At 43.3% G+C, this 27,315-nt stretch overlaps 2 protein-coding genes and 2 non-coding genes across 8 annotated transcripts in view; 2 read left to right on the top strand and 2 right to left on the bottom strand.

Annotated features, from left to right (window-relative positions):
- Positions 1-3,765: 3,765 nt before the first annotated feature.
- Positions 3,766-3,848, bottom strand: trnal-cag. The gene has a single exon. It is a non-coding gene; the product is annotated as a tRNA-Leu (tRNA).
- Positions 3,849-4,444: 596 nt separating this feature from the next.
- trnat-ugu lies at positions 4,445-4,517 on the bottom strand. The gene has a single exon. It is a non-coding gene; the product is annotated as a tRNA-Thr (tRNA).
- Positions 4,518-4,911: 394 nt separating this feature from the next.
- On the top strand, positions 4,912-9,639 carry LOC124998779 (cholesterol 24-hydroxylase). Its single transcript, XM_047573311.1, has 15 exons — positions 4,912-5,137; positions 5,237-5,314; positions 5,549-5,630; positions 5,758-5,831; positions 6,082-6,168; positions 6,424-6,562; positions 6,678-6,788; positions 6,888-7,050; positions 7,180-7,245; positions 7,591-7,663; positions 7,746-7,830; positions 8,531-8,641; positions 8,827-8,915; positions 8,995-9,061; positions 9,148-9,639. Exons 1-15 carry the CDS (start codon positions 4,989-4,991, stop codon positions 9,295-9,297), a joined length of 1,524 nt encoding a protein of 507 aa, XP_047429267.1. The 5' UTR covers positions 4,912-4,988; the 3' UTR covers positions 9,298-9,639.
- Positions 9,640-10,018: 379 nt separating this feature from the next.
- Positions 10,019-27,315, top strand: part of ccdc85cb (coiled-coil domain containing 85C, b) — a 42,117-nt gene continuing 24,820 nt past the window's right edge. For 2 of the 5 annotated variants that reach the window (XM_047573313.1, XM_047573312.1), the window contains exon 1: positions 10,019-11,515. In XM_047573313.1, coding sequence (XP_047429269.1) covers positions 10,813-11,515 — 703 coding nt within the window. In that variant the 5' untranslated portion in view covers positions 10,019-10,812. The remainder of the gene's footprint in view (positions 11,516-27,315) is intronic. The other 3 variants (XM_047573317.1, XM_047573314.1, XM_047573315.1) reach the window with 2 other exon arrangements.

Below are 27,315 nucleotides of genomic sequence, written 5' to 3'. Positions count from 1 at the left end.
CCATCCACCCTGACAGAGATTGGAAAAAAAAGTCAGGAATCACTGAAGTCAGTGGGATCCATCCTCTGAGCATCATGGAAGTCTGCACTAAGATTTAGACTTCAACAGACTTTAATGATCCACGAGGGAAATTACTTTGTCACCATAGCTTCGTTGCTCATAAAGTAAACACTCATAAAATCACAAGAAAGATAAATAACTAAAACCCGCCAAAAGATCAACCTTCTGGCGCCACGAAGGGAAAGGTTCAGGATCAATCCTCTCGAGAGCTTGAACGCCAGCACAAAATGTCAAGACCTTTGTGTGTTAGTCGGAATATTTCATTTGGAACCAAAGCGATACCAAGGTTTATATTACATTCTTTTGCATGAAGACATGAAGAAGAAAGCATTATTTTTGAAGTGTCTATTGTCACGTTGTCTTTAATATTTATATAAGCTTTTTATCTCTTTTCCAGACGCTGGACTGGCAAATTGTTTTATCAAGCAAGAACAATATTCAACACGATAATCCCAACTTTGGACATCAATATCCTCAGAGGAGCCAGAATAATTGAAATTCTTTGGATGGACCAGACTCTACAAACTCTTGTTTACTTGTGTCCAGTGGGAGTCTTAATTTTCTCCCTATAACTCTCTCTGCTGATAACATAATCAAAAGAACGGCCAACACAATACCTTTGGACATGAGAGGGGCCTGGGGATCCAGTAGTACTGAGGCGGCAGCCCGCCAGCCATAACAACATCAAACGGCCCCTAGCCTCCAGTGTTTACACAGAGCCGAGACCCTGGACCTAAAATATGATTGCTCGTTCTTTTTAAAGATAAGAATGCAGACAAGCTGGAAGGCTATTGCGAACAATATGTGCAGGTATGAAGCAGCCGCTGAAGTAGACGCGGGGGGATTGCAGTGAACAAATGTGAAGGGGGGAGAAAGTGATGTTTAGATTCTTGAATGCCTTGGAAAAGAATATAGCGTCATGTCTTGCAGGAAAAAAATAGTCAACACTTTTCATATGCACAATGCACAGGTGTGTTTTGAAAGGCTGCACAGTTGTTTCCTAGCTTATTTTAAAAGAGGAAAGAATTAGTGAAATGCTGGCGACTTGAGAAACTGACATAGAGCACCACCTGCTGGTACATCGTGGTACACCCATAATAGCGTCCCACACTGTGCTTCCTGCCATTGTCGGTGCAACACAGCACACCTCAAACCTTTCCGCAGTCTTACTTATAGCAACACCACCTCATGCTTTAAAAATAATGGGAGAGCTCACTTATTCAGAGGCATTTGAGCAAAACTTTCTGATGCTGTTCACAAGTTGCTGCATTTAAAGCGAAGTCAATAAAAAGAGCTTTACGGCATTGAATCTCAGTGATTAGAGGGTTGTAGTATGTGGGGGAAGTTAGTTACAAATCATTTCCAGAATGTTTGAGTTAGAGAATTTGCCTTGCATATATACAATATCGCACTTTTTAATTCATGTGAAACATATCAATACGTTTGGAAGCTCAAACTAGCCCCTTTGGGTGACTTTTGCTTATTAACTGGAGTATTTTGATTGTGGATATAATCACAGTGTTAGCTGTCTGTGTGAATGAACCAAATATTAGCACCAACAAAGATGTGAACACGATTCCCCAGCGTGTCCTAGAAATCATACTTTCCCGTTCCCGTATGTAACGAGTGACCTGCAGACCGCACCACACGCACCAGAGGCCACAGAGTGCAGAGTCTCCCGTTGGTGATTTCACACACTTGTGACAAAAAGTATCTATCGGCGGCTTGGTTCACCGTGCAACACTAATCCTATAGAGTGCAGTTCGTCGCTTTCTAGCTTTGTGTCAGCCTGAGGAATGTCAAGAGGACATGTTGAGCTCCTGATTACGCCACCTTAAACGCCGTGCTCACACACTGCCACCTAAATTGGTTAAAATCAGTCAGATCAGATATTTTACGGACCATCACGTTTCTTCCTAGAAATAGGACGCTGTTACAGACCAATGCGTGCTTTCGTGCTTTATTCGTCAAAGCACGTTCAACCAGTGCATTTCCAAAAACAAACATAAGTGTGCATTCGATTGACAATGTCTATTTGCATCGCTAAGCCTTTAATTTCCTCAGCAAACCTGTGTGTGAATCTGTGCTGACTCACATGATAACCCTGTTATTCCAGTACTCCTGGAGATGAGTGTAATTGCATAAAGAGAAGGAAGGCCTCCTGCGTCACCAGCAAAGGGGAAAGCAAGAGGGATCTGATGCGTGAAGCACATCTGCCTACGTCGTTGCTCGCTCCAACTGGCATTACTGATCCTATTTTAGATGTGGAGGAATTCCCTGGTCCTGTCGTGCTGAAACCAATTCGCGAGGGGTGAACTCTGTCCTGTGAGTCAGTACGGTGTGCCTCAAAAAAAAAAAAGTTTTAAAGTTATGAGAACTCTAATTCACCTCTGCATCATATCATGAACTGAAGCTTACAAAGTGCAATGGGTGCACATCACATAGACCTGCTTCTGCTCCATGAAGCAAGCATAGCTTTTAAGGAGAGATGGCTCTTGCCCTAGTGCTGCGTACGATGGCGTATACTCGGCAATTACATAGCTGAGTTGTTGTAAAGAGACACTAGCGTCACGCAGCTCATGTTAAGAGTTGAAATGCTGATGCCAGTTTTCTGTAGGCCTCCACAGAGGGGAGCCAGCAGCGTCCAAATGCAGCTCCAATTCTGTAGAAGAACCTGAGCTCCATCTGAAGACCAGGCAGCGGGTCACCGTCCACTGACGCACGTTGTCTGCATTTTTAATTTAACCAATCACATTTATAATAAACCAAACGGCTTGAAAATCAGGTGAAGATTCAGTGAGATCTGATGATTTTGATCGTTGATAGACCTCTGCCCTGAATTGCCACAAGATTTATTTCTCCCGTCACTGGTTTTATTGTTGTGGGCTGACTGGTGTATACCTAAGGCCCAGTAAGTTATCAGCAGATTAACCCTTTGTACACAAAATGTTGCGTGACTTACTTTTGCGCCTATGCAACGTGTTACATGACCATTCTGATTGAAGGACACAATCTCCATCCAGAAGTGAGAAGTTCACCAAGTAAAATCTGAAAATATGAAACAAATAAATCTATAATAAGTTTGAGATGATTCATTCAAATGTAGTTAAGTCAATATGCATCAATCATGACATAAATGCCTTTATTTTTGCATGTGTTTGTCTGTTACTAAGGCATTATGGTATTAATAAAATGATTATCTTATCGTTTATGGACCTGTCCTGACCTAGTGGACTTTTTAATTACAAGACTGTGTAAACATATCTAAAGTTATTTGATAGTTGCCTCCAAGGACAGAGAGAGTCTGTATCTTCCCCTCCAATCACGTCGCCCCGTGTCCATCTTTGCTCTCGGCCAATCACTGTAGCCATTGTCCAAAATTGGAGGGGCGGACCAATTGCCGCTCGCCGTCTCCATCTTTGCTCTCGGCCAATCCCTGTAGCCATTGTCCAAAATTGCGAGGCGGACCAATCGCGGCCCGACATTTCCATCTTTCCGACGGCCAATCACGACGGCGCTTCTCCAAAATTCAGCCGGATGGCCCGCGCTTGTAGTCTGAGAGCTTCCAGTGTGACTTGTTTAGCTTGAGAATTTCCCAACTGTGGGGGAATGAATTATTGATGTGCGAGTTAATAAACGCCACGCGGAAGTACTTGATAGAGAGTCGTTTAACAGTGTCGGGTTATTGTCTGGTTAAAAATGTGATGTCAGAAGTGGGATTCGAACCCACGCCTCCAGGGGAGACTGCGACCTGAACGCAGCGCCTTAGACCGCTCGGCCATCCTGACACGTCACGGCTCCCGAATCCGTACAAGGACTACTTGTAGTGACGTTTCTTCATATCTTTTAAAGGATGACAGTCTATTACGTCTGTGAAGGTTCTCAGTCATACAGGTCATGGTAATCCAAAAAAGCATTGAATAAGGTCAGCTGGACTTGTAGAATTTCTTGAAGACGTTTCGCCAGTAGCTTCTTCAGTTCTTCAGAAGACGAATGAGAAGTCACTGCTACGACTTATAATTATTAATTAGTCATACTATTCAGGGCTAACGGAATGTGGTGAAATGCGACAGTAAGTAATAGACTGTCCAAAAAAGCATTGAATAACTTGTAGACTTGTAGAATTTCTTGAAGACGTTTCGCCACTCATCCGAGTAGCTGAAGAAGCTAACTAATTAATAATTATAAGTCGTAGCAGTGACTTCTCATATCAAATGGCTAACTTTTGGAAACACCGATACTTGATACCGATGTCTTGTAAAGGACAGCTGGGCCCGTCAGTCGTTCAAGAACTGTATCGATGGTCGTCTTTAAGTTAAAAAAAAAATAAAATAAAAACAGTCCAAATAAACGTGGAACATATAGAGAAAAATCACCAATTGCCAGGCCCCAGCGAGGATCGAACTCGCGACCCCTGGTTTACAAGACCAGTGCTCTAACCACTGAGCTATGGAGCCTGTGCTGTGCTATGTGGAGACATAAGAAAATTTAATATTAAGACTTCTGGTGTGATATTATTATATGCCATGTATAACATATTTATACATATATAAATGTAAATACATATTTATTTATTTAAACTATTTTATACAGTCTGTATTATGCCATAAATCATCTCGCCAGCTGGACCTAAATAAAAAAACAAAGAACGAATGTTTTATATGTATATATAAAAAAACACCCCGTCCTCCGTCCTTTTGTCATGGAAACTGAAATAACCTATAGAGACAACAATTTATTTGTTTGTACAAGGCTGTATATTGGGCTTTTCAGCATGGGGGCCTGTGGGAATTTGCTCCCTTTTGTAGCAGCTCGTTGAACTCACTTTTGCACTTCCGTATTGTCACAATTGGTCAGACCCAGAGGTTTCCGCTCGGTTCATAACAGACTGTAAGTGCCAGCAACTGCGCAGGACTTGAGTTACCACCATGGGATTTTTTAACATGCTTCTGAGTTTGGCTGCTAAAGGGGCCGTGATTCTTTTCTTTCTGCTTCTACTGGCGTTTCTTGGTTACTGCCTGTACATCAAACGCATTCATATGAAATATGACCACATTCCAGGGCCTCCGAGACACAGGTGAGGAAAGCTGGTCGTAGTCGAGCAGGACATTAAACTTAGGTGATTGTTACCTGAAACAAGTGGGCTGACTTTGTTTCTCCGTTTTTTTGCACTCAGTTTTTTCCTCGGACATTCACCAACGTTTCTTCAAGTGATGAAAGAAGGCAAAATTATACACGACAAGTTCCGGGAATGGTAAGTTTATCCAAATCACCAATCCAACTATGGAATGATACGAAATGAAAAAAATATATGCAATAACCTCTAGTCAGTTTCGACAACTTTGTCAAGTATGTTTCAGTATCAAATCTCGGGTTCTGTGATTCTCTGAAATCTCGTGATAGTTCACCTCTACGCAACACTACTACATCCACTTTCAGTATGTAATAGGTGAAACGTTTTCTTTTAAATCTTATTTCTCATTGATAGGTCCGAGGAATATGGGCCTGTTTACAGGACAAATGTTCTGCATTTCGTTTTCATTTGTGTGACCTGTCCAGAGGCGACCAAGGTAAGCACTTTGTTGCATAAGCATTGATAATCCAACTAGGTGTAAGGGCACTGGGATATAGATGGGTATGCTTCATAGTAATATTTACAGTCAAACCCATTTCAATGTCTAACGGTTGTGGTTTAAGGAAATCCTGATGTCCCCAAAGTACCCCAAAGATAAATTCCTCTACAAGCGACTCTTCAACCTGTTTGGTCAAAGGTAATTCATCATACTGTCAGAATCACTATGTTATTCCTGCTCTATAAACCCTGGCTTCACATGCACTCAGCAGTCAGAAGACGAGGAAAGTGTACTTTTTGATTCAGATTAGTTGCATTATTGACGTGACATAATTGTTTCACAGTGTACTGTTAGCTTAACAGAGTAAAAATCATCACTTCTTTGCAATGTCAAATCATCTTGCAACGTCATTATTCTAAATATGTTGTCCCATTGCTCTCTTTCCAAGATTCTTAGGCAATGGCCTGGTTACAGCTGTGGATCATGACCTTTGGTATAAACAGCGTAGAATCATGGACCCTGCGTTTAGCAGTCTGTGAGTTACTCAGTTGTCGCTACAAGAGAGAATCTGCTCAGTCTTTATTTCATTTCCAGCGTTTGCAATCATTCTAGATAAATGTGAATGTTCTCAGACTTCAGGTCATGGTAAGCTTAAACAAAGACGTCTGTTTCAGCTTTGTTTTAGGATTTGTATTTTAGATTGTGATAATATTATCTTCAGTTTGCTTCCATTTCTTTTGTGCAACTTTATCTAATTTCCTTCCTTTGTCCAAACTATAATCACTTCCAGATACCTGAGAGGTCTAATGGGCACCTTCAACGAGAGGGCAGAGAAACTAATGAATAAACTTTCAGATATTGCAGATAGTGGGACCGAAGCCAAGATGCTCCACCTTGTCAACTGTGTTACTCTAGACGTTATTGCTAAGGTATAGTCAGTTTTACAGCTTCCTCTGTAGAAGTCTGACAAATTGTTTAGAAATGGCAATAAAGCGCCACCAAACCTCTAATCATGTTCTAACATGTTTCTTGTATGATATTCAGATTGCTTTTGGTGTGGATTTAGACCTCTTGACTAATAAGTCTCCTTTTCCTGAAGCCATTGAGACATGTCTGAAAGGGATGGTGTTCTATATCAGAGATACTTTGTTTGAGGTAATACTTTACAAAACCTTTATTGGTAGATCCCTTTCTATATGTTGGTTATTGTTATTGTGTTGTATTGTGTTAATTTGCTTTTATCTGTAATTCCAGTTCAATCCAAAGAACAGACCATTCATTAATGAAGTGAAGGAAGCGTGCCGCCTTCTGCGTACAACTGGAGCTCGGTGGATCCAAGACCGGAAGACTGCCATGCAAAACGGCGAAGATGTCCCCAAGGACATTCTCACGCAAATTATCAAAGCTGCCAGCAAAGGTAAGGATCCTGAACGTTCACATTTGATTGAACCACTGTTTAGATATCTCTGCGAGAAGGAAAATCTCAAATGGCTAAGCACCGAGATTAAAATAACAAATGCTACTTTCCATCTGGTTCTTATTCTAGAGGAAAACATGTCTAAAGAAGATGATGAATTCATGTTGGACAATTTTGTGACATTCTTCATTGCGGGTGAGTTACAGCTGTTTCTGTTGTTATGTGAGATGTGACTTGAGGCAGTCAAATTTACCTCCACACTTTCACCAGTTTCAGTGTAAATTTGTTGATGGATATTGGCTTTTTTTTAAATGCGTATTTGCTCAGCTACTCACCATATCCATTCTATCTGCATGAAAAAAACTGCTGAATAAAGGGGGCCATTTGTGATAGACATCCATTGTGTTTCTGAGTGAACCGGTGCCTTAATATACACTCTTTTGTTTACAAGAAGAAGAAGAAGAATACGTCTGCATAAGCGCTGTGTATTGTTCTTCTTATAGTAATGTTCTGATTCAGCTTTGCCTTAACACATTTCAGGGCAAGAAACAACTGCCAATCAACTGGGTTTTTGCATCATGGAACTGGCGAGACATCCTGAAATACTGGAGAAGTAAGTAATCATAATGCTGTAACTTAAAGTATAGCTAGTGAAGGATAGCTTCTCTAGCCATTTATTTATTTTTATTTTTCAGAGCTAAGAAAGAGGTGGACGATGTCATTGGGATGAAACAGGAAATTACTTATGATGACCTGGGCCAGTTGATCTATCTGTCACAGGTACATGGCACGAACATGCAAATCATTATACTGAAACCTTTCCTAGAGTGTCCACAGGAAAAAAAAAGTACTCATTTTCAGCTTTCTAATCAACCAACAAAGTTCTGTGCTAAAATTAACTGGTAGTTTCAGCTATTCATGATTCACTAAAGCCCATACCCACTGTGGAAAAGCATCCATAAAACACTTTACTGTGATTATGCTGTTCTTTTGCAAAAAGTGTGTTGTCTTTGTGCCGAAAATACCTTTTACAAAAAGGTTCATTTTGGTTCTCATCGTACCATAACACACTGGGAGACTGGGTATGCGTCCAGTTTAATGGGGCTTGGGTGCATTTTTCATCAGAAAGTAAACCTCTTTCATGCTGTCCTGCACGTTAGCGAAAGGATTTCAGGTTATTCCCATTCCTGTTCTCTGAGCTTATGTTTAAGTGTATTTTGTTTATTTAATAATTAATGGAGCAACTGACAGATGTTTCTGGCATATCAACCTGGCGATGGTACGTCCACTTTTTCGTGATTGCAGAACTATTCCACTTAAAGCTAGCTGCTAACTCCTGATCTGAGCTTTTTGCTGAAAATAACTTCCTGTTGTGGCTGGAAATTGCACTAATATATATGAGAGACTTGACACCTCAACAACAGTTGAATGAGGTTAAAACGCTACCAGCAATCTTACCAATATTGTAACCTTCCCTCAGGTGCTGAAAGAGGTTCTGAGAATTTACCCAACGGCTCCAGGCACATCCCGTGATGTTGTGGAAGACATGGTTATTGATGGTATCCACGTACCTGGTGGATGTACCGCTTTCGTGAGTGGTTTGCTTTTGATTGCGTTTGTAGCTCTGAAGAAGAAATTATCTGCCTGTTTTAAATGTATAAATGACAATAACTGTCATTACCAAAAAAAAAAAAAAACACTTTTTTTTTTTACCTCACTTATCAAGCAGTTCAGTTACCTGCTATCAAAATGTGATTTTTCTTTTTTGAATTTCAGTTCAGCTCCTATGTCACTGGGAGAATGGAAAAATTCTTCAAGGATCCACTGACATTTGATCCAGAAAGATTTCACCCAGATGCACCAAAGTAAGCGGCAGACTATCCTTAGACAAAAAAAGAGGGAAATTGAGCCTTGTCACTCAAATTGCATTATCTGTTTTAAAAGGCCCTATTACTGCTACTTCCCCTTTGCCCTTGGCCCGCGCTCATGTCTGGGACAGAACTTTGCTCAGGTTAGTTTGTGCCAAAACAAGTTAATCAATACATAGACACAAAACGCAAACCATCTCACACTGATTGACCGGTGATGTGTTTTCAGATGGAGGCTAAAGTTGTGATGGCCAAGCTGATCCAGAGGTTTGACTTCACTCTTCTCCCGGGGGAAACCTTTGAAGTCCTGGACACAGGTACCCTCAGGCCAAAGAGTGGAGTGTTGTGCTCTGTCCGACACAGGAAGTACAGCAAATAAATGCTCGTAAAGTAACATAACATAAATGGAAATCGTAATAACAGTGCCATTGCTGAGTTTGGGCTGTGTCTTATACTGCTAAACTGCTTCTCTGACTTTTAAACACTACAAAATAGACTAATGTTAATTAAATGTGAAATATATGTAATTATATGTTCTGTTTATTCACATTTTAATTTTTGTTACTTATTACTGATTTTATTTTTCCAATAGCAATAGCCTATGAATCATTATGAAGTGATCTTCGTGTTTTGTGTAATCACTAAACTGCTGAACACACAGAAATGTGCAACACAAATTCTGAATATGACATGTTACGCAAATTAAAACAAACCAAATCAAGTAGCGCGTGCTGTTCTGTTGTGTCCTGTGTCCTCAACGTTATTCATGTGTTCAACCCGCAAAACACGATCTGGGCCACTGCTGACAGTAAACACCAGAGGGCGCTGTGGCATTGTGTACGAATTCCATAGGCACCTGTTAAACTGCAATTTTCATTTCTCACTCAAACGCTGCCACTGGTTGAGTTCGAAGGGGTTCTTTTCATACAGTTAAAGTTAGTTAAAATTCACTTTACTGTGGACCACTGCGTTGTACGCGTTTCTATGTGCAAGACATTTTGAAAGTGGCCTGTTGCTTTATTTTCAAATGAAAACATATTTGGAGAGTTTCTGCTGTCCCGACTTTTTTCCCTACTGCGCCTTTAAGAGGGCTGAGTCTGTGCCGTGTGGATCTCCAGCGCACTTTTCATCTACCTGCTGCCCACTCCTCTCCCACGTCTTGATTGGCCGTCTTGGTCGAAATCCTCTTGAATGATTTCAAACCCGAGTGTTTGGACAAGAAGGCGGAGAAGGAGGCGGGGGTGCCCGCTGCTAATTCCGAGCTGAGTGGAAAAGACTGAGCCCTCCGTCCACCAGCGCACGGCTTCAGTAAAGAGGTTTACCGTGGATAGTTGTTGACGGTAAAAACGCGTCCGAGAGCGCATCGCCGGCGAAGAGGGTTACCCACGGGCACCGCGTCTATCAGAGCATTGTTATTATTTTTAAGATTAATTACCATACAGTTATCGGGCCGTTTTTAGTTTCCCATCGTTTGAATGGAGTGAGGTCCAGCGAAGACGGCGCACATTGCGATGGGACGCGTTGTGCCTTACTGCTGACAGGACTCTGCGCCCGGGACTAGGTGCTGATTGGAAATCTTTGCTGATGGAATATTGAAATGTGTTCGTTGTTGACGGAATGTGAGTACCAGCGGTCGTTTCCCAGATTCACAAAGGCTTTTCTGTAGCCAGATTAGTGAGGGAGTTCGGTCCGTGCGCGGGTTGCCGTAGCATCACATTCACATTTTCCCTTTCATTATCGGCCTGCCGGAGATCAGGGCATGACAGCACTCTTGGATTTTGGACAACGCGTTCGCATTTTAACACGATTTCCCAATTGAGATGAGGTTAAATGAGTTTTGATAGTTGATTTAAAGCCGACTGTTTACACGAACTGAGACTGAGCCAAGCTAGTCATGGCTAAGAATCCGTCCGAGGGGCCGAAGGATGACCTGAGCCAGCTGACGGACGAGGAGCTGCTGCGGTGCAGCAAAGAGGACCTGGTCAGGAAATTAAGGAGGGTTGACGGTGAGAAAATGAACTTGATGATCGAGCACGGCAACCTGATGAAAGACATCAACCGACGGCTGCAGGTGCACCTGCACGAAATCCGGAGCCTGAAGGAGATCAACCAGAAGCTGCAGGACGACAACCACGAGCTCAGGGAGCTGTGCTGCTTCCTGGACGACGACAGGCAGAAGGGCAAGAAGCTGTCCCGGGAGTGGCAGCGCTTCGGCCGATACACCGCCAGCGCCATGTGGAAGGAGGTGGGCGCCTACATGATGAAGCTGAAGGAGCTGGAGGCCAACCAGGAGACCGTGCTGAGGGAGAACTCTGAACTGAAGGAGATCATCCTCATGTTGGACGAAGAGAGGAACGGGGCAGGCTCCAGGAGCTCCATAGACAGTCAGTCCAGTTTGACCAACCTGAACGGGGGCACCGGCACTGTCAGGGATGTTGGGGATGGGAGTAGCACCTCCAGCACGGGTAGCGCCGGGAGCCCAGACCACCACAATCACAACCACATACACAAGCCCTCAGAGAACACTAAGATGAGGAGGTCCATGGATGACCTGTCAGCGCCACACCATCACAGGAGCATCCCCAATGGACTTAATGGTGAGTACATACACTGTGGAATCCCCTTGGAAACACGGGGAATCATAACCTGCACGCACACGCAACACGCCCCAGGGTCCAACCAACCAGGCCAATCAAGAGTTGGAAAATAAAAGCTCTAGGCCGCATTCTGTTCAAATGTGTATACTTGCCTCGTCGATTGATACGGTCAGGCACTGTAGACACTATGTACATGTGATTTCTCTGGCACCATATGTTGATCAACATTGCTGTGAAGGATTAACTTAGAGGAAGGGTGGGGGTGCGTGGGTTTGGGGGGTTGGCTTAACCTCACTGTAATGTCTCGATTGGGGTGATTATGACACGCAGATGCACACACAGCATCCTTAAGTGGCTGTTTCAGTCCCACGCTAACCCATCGTTTGAGTCTGCACTGATTTAGGTCACTGAACTTGCCTGCTCAAGGAGGAGGTCTTATCTTAATAGCTTTTAGAGGCAGCTCAAGCAAACACCCCCACACACACACACATATATATATATATATATGAGGTTGTTCACTGATTATTGTTTTTAGTTGTAGAAGAGCACTCATGTCTGCTTAGGGCCCTTTTGAAATGCTCGGTGTGGGACCAGAAATCAGTGTCCCCGCTTTAAGACCTAAATGCGTGGCTGCGTGTGAGGATGAAAATGCCATTATGGAACTGGACAGGGGGACACTAAGCCTCGTTTAGCGAGCGCACGGGCTCATAACCCACTGTGATCTGTTCGGCAGGGGGAATAAACTCTGGTATATAGCAGGGGAAAATCCTCCATCCAGCTGAAACTTTGATTTCTATTCTACCCTCATTTGCGAGGACAAGGCAACAACAACAACAGCAGTGTGCAGGGGCTCAAAGCAAGCGGCTTCGAATCAGATCACACTGGTCACGTGTTATCCATCGGACATTCCCGGAATTGTGTGCCGTGTAAACCGTAAAGGTAGCAGACACAAAAGGATGGAAGCGTGCGCGACGGAGGCCTTAATCTGGAAACAAACACGCTAATGCACAACATTTTGGGTGGTGTTTGGCCGTCATTATGTAACATCAACACTGGGTCTGCAGTGCCCTTCTCGTCTCTAAGCCTGTGTTTTGCTAGATGTGAAAGGTTTCGTCGCTGAAAATAAATTCACACATCTGCCGGCATGCATTTCCTTGGAGAAGTGTAATGTTTCATTGTTAAAATCTGTGCACTGATAATGAGTTTGATTCTATCTCTTCATAAACAAAGCAGAGCATCACAGACCTTTCAGTAACATATTTGCACTCGACATCACCTAACGTAGTGTTTGATAAAATCAAAAACAAAGTAATACTACACTGATTCTAATTTGCTGAGACACAAGCTGCATTGCTCTGAAGAATGCAGATCAAACAGGTGTTTCATCACTCCGCTCGATAAATAATTCTCAAAACCTTTCTCGGAAAGGAAATTTTACCGCCCTCGGGCCAACACTAGCTCCTACGTGCCAGACGAGGAAGAAAGGGGTCTTCTTCTTCTTCTTCTTTACCAGCTCAGATTTACTCAGTTGGCCGGTTTGAAATCCGAGTGGAGTAGCCATGTCGTGAGGTCAGATCTGGCCATGGTGTGAGGTCTGCAGAGTGACTTTATTTAATGCTGTCCAAATGCCAGTGGCTCCCCTGGGCATTTAGGAGACAAGCTAGAGGATTGCCACTCAAGTGCTAAATGAACAGCATCTGTCTGGTTGCCAGAAACAGACGGGAAGAAGTAGAGTAGGGGGAGAAGAAAGATGGAATGAGGTTGGAGTGTGTAAAACTAACAACTTCTTTGAGCTACGTGCTTGGGCTTCATACCTTTTCTGTCGAGTGTTTTTCATCATTTGTTCATCGTGTTGGCTGATGCGAAGTTTGAACATTTCCATTTCTTTGGGAGCAGACGAGGCAGTGGGAGAGGAGTGAATGAAAAGGGAGCCCAGCAAAGGGCCCAGTGTTGGGGGAGTGGCTGAATGGTGGTAAGGGGTTGGCTGGGAAGCTTGGGAGTGGAGTGGTGGGGACTGTTGGAGTGCATATTGAGCTCAAAGTAGGTTGGGTTTCGGAGCCATCCCGCTGCCTGCTTAATTGAATTTCTTGTGCATTGACACGGCTGACCAACCCCCACTCCTTTTCTTTTGTGAATATAGGCCGTGTGTGTGTGAGTGCGTGTGTATGTGTATGTGTATGTGTATGTATGTATGTGTGTGCGTGTGTTTACTTGGGCAAGCTTTGTGCCGTCAAGAGGGAGGAGAGCAAAATCTCCTGTTCAGAAGAAACAAAAGAAAACTCAAGATTTGTATTGCCAGACTTCGTCTCCGTCTGCATTTAATTTTGGCGGTCCGGAGCCCAGTTCCAGTCAAACACTGCCTGAAATATGATGCTGTTACAGAGCGCTCACATCAGACACAGACTGAGTATAGCTGTATGACATGAAGACGAGGTGGCCAAGCGATGTAGAGAAATGTTGCTTTGACACTAACCACATGAACTGATGAAGATCTTTACTCCAACAACGCTTGTTGACCTTTAGCAGACCCTCACACATCACTCTGGCCTTTTAGCTGCCCGTGGCTTCTAGGAACAGAGTTTCAAAGTCGGCACATAAAGACACAGTAAATTAGCCACAGGGCGCAGTAACACCGTCCCTAGAAAGAGAAATGATCTAATTTGGGCTGACATCAACACATTTTTCTTCCTGAAATATTTCAAGATCAGCAGAAACTCTGTGGCAGTCCACGTCGTACAGTGCAGTCTCATTAGGTGTTCCCACGCTATAGAAGTTCTGTCTTTTATGGTTTTATCAATATTACGTGCAATCGTTTCAAATGCGACTGCTGATTTGAGTGATCTTGGCGATAGTGGTACGATCATTTCATGCAGGTAGACAGACATACAGGGCAATAAAAAATCGTAAAAAAAAAAAGCTGAGCCGTGACGACTGGTTCTGGCACGTGTCTGCTGCCGGAGTGACTTAATCCTTTTCCCCTCGCACAATCTGTTGTGTTTGTTTTTTAGCCGTGCATGCCAGGGACCAGAGAGATTTTGAACTGGGCCCAATTTCTGTTGACTGCCTTGACAGAGTAGACTGAAATGCTGGACACCTCAAGCCCTCTCCTCCCTTCTGCCATACCTGAAGGCTTGGTCATAGGCTCCAGCGAATTCCAGCACAACTACGACCGTGACTTTCTGAGAAATATTGCATTTCTATAAAATCTCCAGAGTTCAGTTTGGCCAGCCATCAAGCCATTGTTACAGTGCTGACCTTTGACGGAACATATTGCCAAAGACTCCAAACTTGTTAAAGGTGGTTTGTCAGCAGCACAATACATTTTTTTTTTTAATATTTCAACAAATCTGTTAAGAGTATAAAGAGCCAGACAAATAGTTAGCACCCTGCTGAGTGGTGGTGAGTCTGTAGTACAAATATGCCCTCTGAATAGTGTGAACTTTGTCCTGTTAGCAGCTCAGGTAATGAGCTGGCTACTTGACAAGCGAGCAGTTAAAAGCTTGTTAATTTTTTCCCCTATTCAGTAAAAGTCTTAGGTGAAACTGTGTATATGCCCGAGAACCGGTGTAGAGAAAACTGAGAAAAGCTCAGGGAGCATGTCTCGACCGGCAGATATGTTGGTGTTTAGCATGTGAGCTAAAGTAGTTCACTAGGTAACATTATGACTGGTTATCTCAAAGCCAAAGGAGCCAAGTGTGTTTCACCCGTTTCCCACATCAGATTGATTTTCCGACTTGGTTACCACCCAGCCTGTCGGCCTAAACCAGTCTGATGGGTTACATGAGTCACAGGAGAGTGAGATTCGTAAGATCTTCAACAAGAGAGATGATTTGCATATTTCAAAATCCAAGGTCTGCTTCCCACATCTGTTCACTTGAGTAAATCGTCTTGTTCCTAAGAAGACGCGTCGTCTTAGTCACTCGGCCGACTCACCCTGTTAACCAACCCAATTAGGCTCAAATTAGGCCCAAATTATCTCACTGAGAAGTCATAAAATCGTGTGTTTAAACTGTGATCTTTGGCACTTAACCCCTCTACACGTGGGTGCCTCTCAATATGTGAGGTGCCACGGTGAGTGTGAACTCTTCCCCTATCCCTTTTAGAGGCTTTTCTCCTCTCTCACTCTTTTAGTTTTCATTTTCTTTTACCCTTGGGCAGTGACGCGACCTGAAAGCTGACAGTGAAACCGTAGAACCAGCCCTCCCAGTTAGCTGCCAGTATGTGTGTGTTTCATCACGTTTACATGAATTAGTCAGTGACATAGTGAACGCATTCATGTGCAGTTAAGACAGGTAATCACCCGTTATAGCTCCTTTTCATGAGACAATCTATGCTTACTTCATTTGCATCACTGCGTAATCTTTCTAAATATTTATTTTCCGTCTGAGAACTAGTCAGGTTTTAGTATCTCTTGAGTTTTCTGAAGTAAACATAGCTCAGTCAGTCACAGCCTGCTACGCTTGAATTTCTCAGTGTGGGCTCCTTTCTTGTTTCAAAGGAAACCAGAGGATCAACAACACAATGGTGTTTTCCTCCCGGCTGTTGTTTCAAGTCATTGTGTGGCATATCTGCAGGACTAAAGAAGGGCGTCTAAGCAGGAATAGGATGTTTCTGTCGCTGGCATCCTGTTTGTCCGTGCTCTGATTCGTGTTTCTGAGTTCCTAGATGCTGAGTTGGTTTCTAGTAACCTCTGCCCTGATTACTCTTCTCATAAAAGGCCAGCACATCCATGGCGTACACTCCAAACTTTGACTTAAACTGAAACTGAAACCCTGCGATGATTTCATAGGCTGCGCATAATTTGCTCCAGGTCATAGATTAAAAAGTCCCCTCCAAGACCTACTTGGTAAAATCTCTTTCATCGACTTCTTCAGGTTTTGTTGGTGTTTTGACTTCAGATACAGTTTGAGGGTACCCCTGGAGTACGTCGGGGATCTCTGGTTTGCGTTTCCCAGCATGCTGTCTGTTTCTGTGAGGCCTGGTCGCCTGATAACACAGATAATGGAGTAGAAACACAGACGCACCAAGGAGAGGTTAAGAGAAAGAGCCACGGGGGAACTCTCAGCTGTGTGCTGTCACTGAAAAGCCGGCTTGTCAGGACGTCCCACATTCCTGAATAAACAAAAGAGGAAGTGGGTCCCTGTCCCCTTTGTGACACAGCAGGCATGACACTGCATGGAAAGAAGATGGAAAATGAATGAAGCGGAAAGTCTCCGGGTCACTTCTTGAACTTTTACCTCCTTGCTTTTCCTTATCTCAATCTGACAGGCTTCTCTTCTCTTGCTCCCTCTCTCTCCATCTGCATCCGTGTCTCTCGCAATTCCTGTGAACCTGCTGTCTGATCTGCTGTCTTTTCATTCGCATCAACACAGCACCCAGCCGACAGAATGAGGTTATAGAGCCAGCACGGGTCTTGCGCGCGCACACACACACACACACACACACACAGACACACACACACACACACACACACACGCACACACGCGCTTAGAGATGTGATGCGTGGGCCTTTAACACAACAATACGTTTTTCGACAATTCTTGGGGGTCTCATGTTTGTGCGGTTGCCGCGGACATTTTGTAATTGCATGTAAGTGCATCCCGTCTCTCTGCGACTCCCTTTACGTCTCTGCTGATCTAAGTCCCCCCCCCTCCGCCATATCTGATTGTGGGACACTGGGCTGCTGGAGGGGCTGGGTTGCTCAGTTACCAAGGCAACAACGATGATCAGTGGACGGCACCCACGCCTAGACTCGGAGTTACTGAAGCATGGGGAAGTAAAGGGTAGGGGGATGGGGATAGGTTTGGGAATGTTTGGCCTCCATGCTGGTTGACCCGTGCAGAATTATGCCAGCTCCAGTGAGCTCAGCTTTCTCTGTATGTGCGTCCACTTGCTCATTTGAAATTACTCACTCATTATGTGTATAACCGTTTAACATCATCTGATTTTCTTTTCTTTTCATGTCAGTATTTTCTTTTCCTACCAATAGGGCAAGTTGTGTAAAATTGGAGTTTTTGGCCACCTGCCCACTTTCAAACTTAGTTTGTTTTTAGCTTTGTTTTGGTCTCCACCAACTCCCAAGAGGGAACCCTTGCTGCTAGGTTATTAAGCAGCTAGTCGATAACTTTGTTTATGTACCGTTAGCTCCTTGGCAAGCAACATGTAGTGGATGTGTCAGAGTGTTTTCACTTGAAGCTGCTATTTGCTGGAAATGACACTGATGAGTGTGTTGAAAGCAAAACAGTCCAGCCAGGGTTTTATAAAACCCAACTGATGAGTCACAAGTTGCCAAGCAGAGCTAAGGGAACACAGGTTTCTTTACAACAGGCATCCTCTTTCTTAAGAAATATAATAAGAAATCTAAATTATATCAGTACATTTTACTTAGTAGCTCTAATCCTTATCTAGAGTGACAGATTTGATTAGTTCTGATTGTTTCGCTTTAGTTGTTCTGATTAGTTTATTACAAGTATCCAGGATACAACCAAAATTAATTTTGTAGACATTTGTAGAAATCTTGTTCCCCCATTGAAAAACAAAGCTGATACAGAAGCTTTGTGGAAGCATCTGTATCTAAAAGTAACAGTGTTTTGGCTAACTTGCCTTCAGTGTAGTGTTGTATAACTGTACCACATCATTTGCTTGTTCCCCCATTGGTCCTCTGTCATAAACTGACTGAGGTTGATTTTATTGAGAGGCGCTGCCCTGGTATGCCCTTTATTGACCTGCGTCAGATGGCAGCAGCTCTAACAAACTGACAAAGATGCAAATGAGGTATGGAATTTAACAGAGTAACTGAGTTCAGCATAGTGACAAAAACCCATCTGGGCCCGCACCATGAAGCCAACATCAGCAATTTGATTCTGTCTGTGCGACACACCCAGTGACCTTCGATAGTGAAACAGTCCCAGGTTGCCAAAAGTCAGCAGCTTGGAGACAGAACACCTCTTCATCAGCTTCTTTCGAGGCCTGGGAGGAACAAGGTGTTCATCTGGATTTTCTGCCTGTCAGCTATTTGGGCTGCTGTGACATTGGAGACCCGAGTCAGCAGATGTCTTCACCTTGCTTCAGTTTACGTGGGGCTGTCACCTTACCCCAACCTTTAGTCTGACAGTTATAGATTGTTTTCTTGAATGCTTCGGCATTCAAAATGTGGCCACTTCTGGTTGTACCCATATGGCTCATTAGGTTTTAAGCCGAGAGCATGAATTCCTCACTTGGAATTTGTGAGAAATCTCTTGCAATAAACAAATATGTAAATGCTTAATGTTGCTTAGATGTCAGCAGCTTCATGCTCATAGTTAGAACTGCATAACGGGGTTGCATGCAAAAAAATGTGAAACTGGCAGTGGGCCATCAAGATGGATGAGATAATGTGCAGTTTTGACGGTCGGCTGAAGCATCTGGAATGAATTGTACAGTCTACAGCACTGTTGCTCCGGCCTTAGGAATTTTTTTGGGATGGTTTCAGGTAACCTTGCTTTTCTTTTCTGCAGGCTTATTTCCTCTTGCAGGCTGGACTGTGTAACTTGGGCAAACGTGTTTCTGCTTTGGGTTGGCCCGACATGAGACGCACATTCTCTCAACTGGTTCTTGTTACTTGGATACTGGAAATAAACAATCGTTGAAACACCGGGGTGACAAATGGATCAATCAAATGGTGCGCTTGAACAGTTTTTTTGAACACCTGGGTTGTATTATGAACGCAGTGGTAAAAGTTAGAAAGTTTTAGGGCTGCAGTGTTTCCACCTTCCTCCTCCTTTTGGACATACCCTTACGTTTAACGCCCGGTTGCCAATTGTTAGTGTAGCCTCTTGCCATCTGCAAAGATGGTAGAGAAAGTAATTTCCTCCTGAACTTTCCAACAACTTAGCTAAAACGCTGTTCAGACCTGGCATTAACCTGCATCCTCAGGAATCCAATCGCAAGTTGCCATCTTAAAGTACAGGTATGAACACACCCAAGAGGTGCATTGAGGACATATTTAAAAGAATCACTCTGACCACATCTAGAGAGGGCTGGGCCATTTGAGACCACATTCTTTTCGTAGTATGAATAAACAATGCACCCTTGCCACACAATATACTGCTGCACCCCCAATAATATAAGTGTTTATTTGCATACAGAAAGCAAAACTCTAGGAGTGAACGCAGTTACTTAAAGTCGGCCACTTTTGATCTGGTCGCTTGAGATGCGTAATATTGTAACACCAGCTATGGACAGAGATGTCATGTCTCAGGACACGTAAAGCCTCATAATTCTGCTATAAGGAGTCCCATTTTATCTGCTGCCCAACCTTTTAAGTTGGAAATTAGACTGGCTGACCACTTTCAGTATCGCATAAAGACCCAGTAAAATACGTTTGTATTTTGAGAACTGATGGTGTCTTTATTATACCTGTGCTGGTGATCATAAAACAGATGACGAAGCAAACGGCACAGCAGTCACATGAATTATTCTTAATGTATTGAGAAATATTATAACTCTCAGTCCTGTGTCTCCTATTTGGCCCCAAACCCTTGACCTTATTAAAATATGTAAAGGAAAATTGACAGCAGAAAAGCAGGTGAGTTATAATGGATGGGGTTAAAGGTCAGCTTTGAGCTAGTAATGCTGTGAATATATCCCAATGCTATGAATATGTCCCGACACATAAAATATTCATTCAGAAAAGATTTATCTTCCTCTCCCTGTGTCCCAATTGTGCCGCCCTTGAGTAATGCATAGCGACGGTCTGATGGCTGCTGAATTTCCACCAAAAAGGTATTAGAGCACCCCATTTAACTGAGCTTGAACTAAGATTATAAGGGCTGATCAAAATTGTGATTGGTCTGGGCTGAGCCAAGCGTAGGGTGTTCGATATCGCGGATTGTGACAGTGATAAAACGCTTTGGTGAAAGCTGATAATCGTGAAAAATTCAACCTCACGGAAAACGAGTTTGTCTGGCTACATCGAAGACTGCCAGCAGTGGGTGAGGGATACGAGCATGAATGCACGCTCGTTTGCATGTGTGTGTGTGTGACATTCCTGGCATTGGAGGATATTTGTGCTGGTATTAATGTTCATAAAACAAGTAGGGATGAGATTATTTTAAAATCTAGAGATGTTCCTGGGTTTCTGACCAATCCTCTTTCTTGTTTAGATTAACATTTGCTGTCCCTAATAATGAATAAAAAAACAGAGTTGGCGTACAACCTCAGAATGTAGTAACAGTGATCAGATTTCAGTGCATCCTGGCTGCACTCATACCTGTACTTATAGCTGGCTAGTTGGGATTAGATCATCCAAAGCGGGTTTTAATGCCTTAGGTAAAAAAGGCAAGAGAGACTTTGGTTTGCATGATGGTAGATGGTGGGAGAAGAGATGGTACCCTTCCTTTATAGTCCATTTATATCCAATTACAATTCTTAAAAGAGGGTGTAGTAGAGATTGATGGATGGTAAGTGAAATGAGGCCCTCTTCATACCTGATATTAACATGCATCTTGTGTGATCCAGCCTACTATATTGTATAGAAACCTGTAAGTACTCATGGCCAGTTAGCACAGCTGGTTGGATCACCCAACACGCCTTTTAACGTATCAGTGAATAAAGCCTGTGAGAAGTAGGTTTGCAAGTGTTGCCAGTGTTAGATAGTGGGAGAAGAGATGGCACCCTCTCTTCTTTCTTTTTTACAGACAGTGTTTGTCAGGATTTGCTTCTGGAGTTTCGGATAGAGTTGGTGGGTGTCAGAGGAGGCAAGCGGAGCCAGTAATTCATCTTCAGTGGGGCATCGCGCAGCATATTTCAAACTCCTCTCACTCACACGCTGAGAGGAAATGACAGTTACGACAGCCAATTATAGCCACTCTATTTCTCCTCTCTGGCACCGTGGCCTCTTTGGTTCTGATCTCCACTCCTCCACTGCTGCTGCTGTTTTTCCAGGAGAGTTCAGCATCAGCAAGTTTTGAGTCAGGCATTAGTTTGCAAGGCAACAGAGGTCGGTTAACACTTTACTCGGAGTGCCTCTTGCGGGGAACTGTAAGAGCGTGGTTATATCAGGATTGTCTTTTAAACAAGTTAATCATGGAAACATTTAGAAGTCTTCAAACACAAGCAAGGACCCGTAAAAACCCTGCATGTAATTGCAAATGATGAAAAACGAGTAGCTCTGACATGTGCCTCTGATGGCTGATTTGTTACCTCACGCCACATGCAAAACTCACACTCTGGAATTCCACCCATTTCTTTGATGCATCCCCATTGACCTCCAGCTGTCTCTGTGTGTACCCATCACCATTCCTTAGTAATCACAGCCTGGGATAGTTTGAGTAACAAAGCAAGGAATTTCAGGAGATGTTTCTCTCCGTGTTATCTCCCGTGTACCATCTCTTTCTAGTGACACGTTCCCTCAGTCAACAAAAGATGTAAGGTGATTAAACCACTGATGCGGCTCTGCTCTGGCTCTTTGAAACATGGCAGAGGGAATGGCTTTACTATTAAAAACAGGATCCAGTGCTACACCTCTACCCACCGCTGTTTTAAAATACGTGGCACGTAGCCCTGCATATGCTAGGCAGTTTGTAAACCGAGGCCCCCTCTTAAACAGCTTGAAGTGACTTGTGCACTTGATGAAAACGCCCTTATTGGGGTGCAGCACTGCGTTCCAACAGAAAGTGGAATAACAAAGGATGGGAGGAAGGAGGAGAGTGTCTCCGAGGGGGTTGCCGAGGAGAACCTCTGTGAGGAGGATGCCAGGTTGAAGATCCACGAGCAACGGAGGACACTGCCGAGCAAGCAGTGTTCCCTTTTCGCTTGTTGCTAGGATACTATGCCCTTTCATTCAGTATTATGGGGTGTGCTTTACTGCGGTTTACAGCAGCACCTCCTTAAGCTTTCCTACTGTACATCACTTACCCTGGGTTTGGACACATTTTTCTTGTCAACAGTCTTGTCTTGTACCATCTTGTTGCAGAGGAATGCATCCAGACAGAGGGATTGTTGAGCTTCTGGTGGCTTTAAATCTGTGTTCCCTCAAGGAGGAATGTTCGCTCTTTACCTGCAGAGCCTCAGCGCAGCCAGCACATGCACAGCAAACAATAGCAGTTGGGTGAAGATGGAGGCGGTGCCATGTGCTCATGGTTTAGCATCTCTCCAGGCCCAGGTTCTACGCATGCTGGAGTATTTATGGAACATGATACAAGATGAAAGCCGCAGCGCAAGAAGTTTCCATGCAGAAGTTAATAAATAACTGTGAAAATACGGGATGAGATAACAGTGGCAGAGTAGAAAGAAAGAGTCATGAAGTCAGTTGACATCATGTTGATGTTGCGTTCACCACAGTCATGTGCGGTGCGGTTCACCAAATGGGCGGAAAGGCTGACGGAGGAGGTTTTCATGGAGTCCACATCAGTGATCGTCAGGCGAGGATGGAAGGAAAAGGGAAATTTGAGAAATTATAAAAGTTTGGGGAAAATGTGGAAGAGGGGGAAGTGGGATTTGGGGTTTTGGAGGGTCAGGGGAAGTGTGTGAGGCCAAAATATGAAATGAGCAGGAGAGTGGACCAAAAACATGAAAGAGCTACGAGAAGCCGAGATGGAGCCACGAGAAGAAGATAAAGCAAAAGAGGAGAAGAAGTTGAAGAAAGGAAAAAAAGAGAGCATAAGGAAGAGGAGAAGATGAGGAAGGTGTCAGGAAGGAAAATGACCGTCCCTGAACCCTCACCTTCTGCTTAGAGTTAAGCATAGGGAAAGAAAAACACTGACAGCACTTACAGAGAACTGAAACTAAAAGACAAAAAGACGATACCCAGCACTGAATGTAAACAGACTTGACTAAGTAAATATTTCACTAGACAGTTTAGCTTTACATCATCTCAGCTCACCTACCTGAGCTTTACCTGTCTACAAGAAATAATCAAATAATTGTGACTATAAACAACTTGTATAAGAAAAAGTGTTTTTCATTAATCAGATATTGAAAACCGTAAATAACAAAAGTATTTCTACAGAAATACAGGGACGTATGTAATGTTAATGTGGATCAACAATTTTAAACCTGCTTTGTACCCAATAATTTAGACACTGTACACGCTGTACAATCCAAAATTCTCTAGACTATTCTCTAGACTTGCGCATTATCATCAGTGTGTTTCACAACGTCAAGTGTTTCCAGCTGCTTAAATGCTTTACAATCATCAGATAACTCGCCGGTGGTCTGAAGTTGACTTATTTACAGTGTTTTTCTGTGAGTTACGGCTTTCGGTGTGAAATACTGAAAGTAGAATTCCAACTATTGCAAGACTGTAGATGTTGATATGTTGGGTGGGACCTCGCCGTGCCTTTACATTTCTGAGGAATGTCAATATGAATAGTGTGCTGACAGGAACTTGGATGGAAGGAGGAGGGAGTGCAGCGTATTGACATTATGTTGTAATAAAAACACTAAGTTGGTTACGTAAGTCTTTGTCTGTGAACGTTCCCTTTTGCTGAACTCCCTCATGGGATACCACATGTGGAAAGAAACCTGAGACAGGAGGGTCAGATTCCACAGGGCAGAAAGTAAAATCAGGCTTTCGTTAGTTACTTATTAGTGTGTTGTACAGTACAAAATAATATACTTAATCCACCTACAAAAGCAAGGAATGCCTCTTTGTCTGTGTGTTTGTCCGTCTGTTGGCTTTTCTTGACAGCCTCTGAGGTGATTGCTTGTTTTTCTGGAGATGTAAGTGTAGTGCAAAGTTTGAAGTTTGTGGAGGTTGTCGTATTTTGCCGCTTGCGTGGCAAAGACCTAGATATAATGGCTGCTGGAAAATCACAGCAGGAGACATTAGTCTTCAGATTGTGGAGAGCGGGCTCACAACGGTTTACAATTACCATGGCTGCAGTCAGAACTGGTACGGTTTAAATGGACGTTGCACTTTTTGGTCAAATACAGTAATATATATTTTTTTTGGAGATGAGCAGTTCTCAAGAATGCATCACACAAATGTACGTAAAACTAAACTATTGAAGTGGAAAAATGAGTTGACATTTTAATTGATCAGCCTGAAGCAGTTTTAAATTAGTACTATTGTATGTCTTAAGCTAGGCTTGCAGTTTTTCTTTGGTCACCGTGGTGACACCACATGGATTGAACAAAATCTATAATCAGCCATCTTTTCAACATGCACTTTTATCCTGTACAGTGTTGCAAGGAAGCTGGAACCCTTCCCAGCTCACACTGAGTCTAAGGCTGTCAACCTTGGCCAAGTTGCCAGTCTATCCCAGGGGTGATACACAGACACATTCACACCTCTACCGGCAATTTACAGTTGTCAGTTGGCCAAACATGCTTGTCTTTATATTGTAGGAGGAGTCACGTGGGGCACGGTGGAACAGCGAGAACACAGGAAACATCCAAACTCAAGGATCCTGCTCCTCCTCAAAACATTGAATCAGCTGAATTCTTAAGCTGAGACACAGGAGCAGGAATTTTTTTTTGTCTGGGACAAAAAGCGAGCATATGCTCCTGTTTGCTAATCCAGAGCTTTTGCAGTAAGATGATTAGAGGTTTGATAACCCTCCATTTGAAAAGGGGCACAAAAAGGCTGAAGGCTTGTTTAGAGCCATTTGGAGCTGATCTACCTCCTTTTTTGAAGCATAGCTTATTAAGCTGTATTGTAAGTCTTATCCTTATTCGGAATCTATGATCCGCCTCTTCTTCCATTCCCTTCTTTGTGACACCATGTTGCCATCTTTGGCTCTTTCTTCTACGCGTATCTGTTAATGATTTGCTGTTGACCCCCTCGGTTTCGCTCTAGGTCTGTTAGTAAGAGTCACCGAGTCAGAGTGAACACCTGGTCGCCGCTGTCTCACTCTGATCAGTGTCACTCACGTCTAATGTGAGCTGACACAGTGGCTCCCAGAGGACAGCTGGTTACACTAACGACAATGGAGGCCAAGTAGCATCTGACCTAACTGTGCAGTCCAAGATAAAGTTAGTCTAGCCTCTGTTGTTGACTCATGTCTGATGCTTTTTTTTCTTTGATTGTAGAGGCATGTGTGGTAATAGAGGTAATACCCTTGTAATACCCGTTTGTAAAAATGAACAGTCAAACATAGTACGATTAGTCTCTGGCCCCGTCACTTAACATAAATGTGTAACTTTAAAGAAAACAGATGCCTGATAAGGCATCTAGTTTTTGTTGCTAAATTATGAGCTCAGTCATGCTTTGGTGTGTTAAAGCATTATTATTAAAAATGGTTTGAATTCATTTGAATACATTTTTGCTGAACTAAACTAATTTAAGTCAACCAGCTGCTGGCTGTAAGTATATAAGCAAATTGTTAATTTTGCACATCTCGAAATGAAACGGCTCTTTCATAAAACTTGAACTTTTGAGGAATTCACAAAATAAAACAGCCTTTGACTGTTGTTAATGTTTCCCAGCAGGCTTCATATTCTATTCACCCAGCTTCAAAAGTTCAGCGTCTTCAGAATCCAGTGGCGGCAGACGGTGACAAACAATGTATTAATTGGGCAGCAGCATTCTGATGCTTTGCATCACAATTATGGCAGCCAGAGCAAAGAGAGTCATTAAAGGCCGCAGCTGTGAGATTGATAGCATAGGCAGGCTGCTGATTCTGCCCCGTCAGAGGAAACATCAATCTAAACTGCCTTTCTAACCGTCCTGCTGGGCAAATGATAGCCATACATCACAAACTGAGAAAGCGTGAATTGACGACCAGATGATGGGGTGCCAGAGAGGTCTTGCGTAATGAAATTACCATTTGATGTGTTTCCATCAAGCTTTATGAGGTAGTTATTTATATATACAGTATATATATGTAAGTGTGCGTGTGCCTATGTGTGAGATGGAGTCCTGCTATAGCCTTAATCAGATTGATTCAGGGCAGGTTAGCCATCTGGCTATAAACCTTTAGTCTCACTTGCTAATGGAATTTGTTCCTGTGTTTCTGCCCTTGTTGTGTGTGCGGGCTTTTACCCCCTATACAAGCGACTAATAAACCTAATGGCTGCACAGTCAGAGGCGGGATTTAGGCCTATTAAAAGGATGGAGCACTGTAGTGGCACTTATGGAATTGCGACTCTTATGATATACCGCTGCATAGCGTATGATGACATTTTGAATTCTCCTTACAGCATGCACTGGGCCACAGAATATTCGTAAATATATCTAATGCCGTAATCCCCTCCATCATCCGATCAAATGTAATGGCCTAAATTTGAAAGCTGGCCGGGTGGTGGTGGTAGCCGTAAAGGCCACCCTTGCCTTTAGGGTGGGAGTAGGGTTGATATTTGTAATGACGCTGCTTGATGAAGCCATTCATTAACTCCAATTAAGGGCTTACTGGCAAAATGAATCACTGTCATGTGCGATTAGAGCTTTGTTTTGTTGGTTTGCCTCATGTTTTATTGACTGTATACTGTGCAGAGCAGGTAAACACACACTACCAGAACACGGTATGTGTGTTTGCCAGCTCAGATTTGCATTATTGCATTTCCTGTTTTCAAATAGCAGATCAGTGCAGCGATTACCATGGGGAGTTGCAAAATTCTGACATTGCCCGCTACGCCGTTGGTCCATTTGTATCTGAAGGACGGTCTGTGCCCGAGGTCAATTTAAACTGGAAACAATTAGACAAGATCAGACACCTTGGGAATGCTTGGCAGTTTCAGCTAAACAGGAGACACGCGAAGAAAACATGTTCTCAGTCTGTCAGCCTGGCAGGCGACAAAAATAACCGGCAGTCTAGCCTTATGTAGGCTTGTCAGGACTTGTAAAATGTTCTTCTTCAGGGGTCGCTGGCATTTACGCT

This window comes from Mugil cephalus, chromosome 21, assembly GCF_022458985.1.
Source record: "Mugil cephalus isolate CIBA_MC_2020 chromosome 21, CIBA_Mcephalus_1.1, whole genome shotgun sequence".
NCBI lineage: Eukaryota > Metazoa > Chordata > Actinopteri > Mugiliformes > Mugilidae > Mugil > Mugil cephalus.
The sequence above is the reverse complement of the archived record's forward strand: the minus strand, read 5'-3'. Positions and strand labels throughout refer to the sequence as shown.

Coding starts and splice junctions, on each gene's coding strand:
- LOC124998779 (XM_047573311.1), top strand. CDS start 4,989: ATGGGATTTTTTAACATGCTTCTGAGTTTGGCTGCTAAAGGGGCCGTG. Junction 5,315..5,548: donor CACGACAAGTTCCGGGAATG/GTAAGTTTATCC, acceptor TCTCATTGATAG/GTCCGAGGAATATGGGCCTG. Junction 7,246..7,590: donor TGTGACATTCTTCATTGCGG/GTGAGTTACAGC, acceptor AACACATTTCAG/GGCAAGAAACAACTGCCAAT.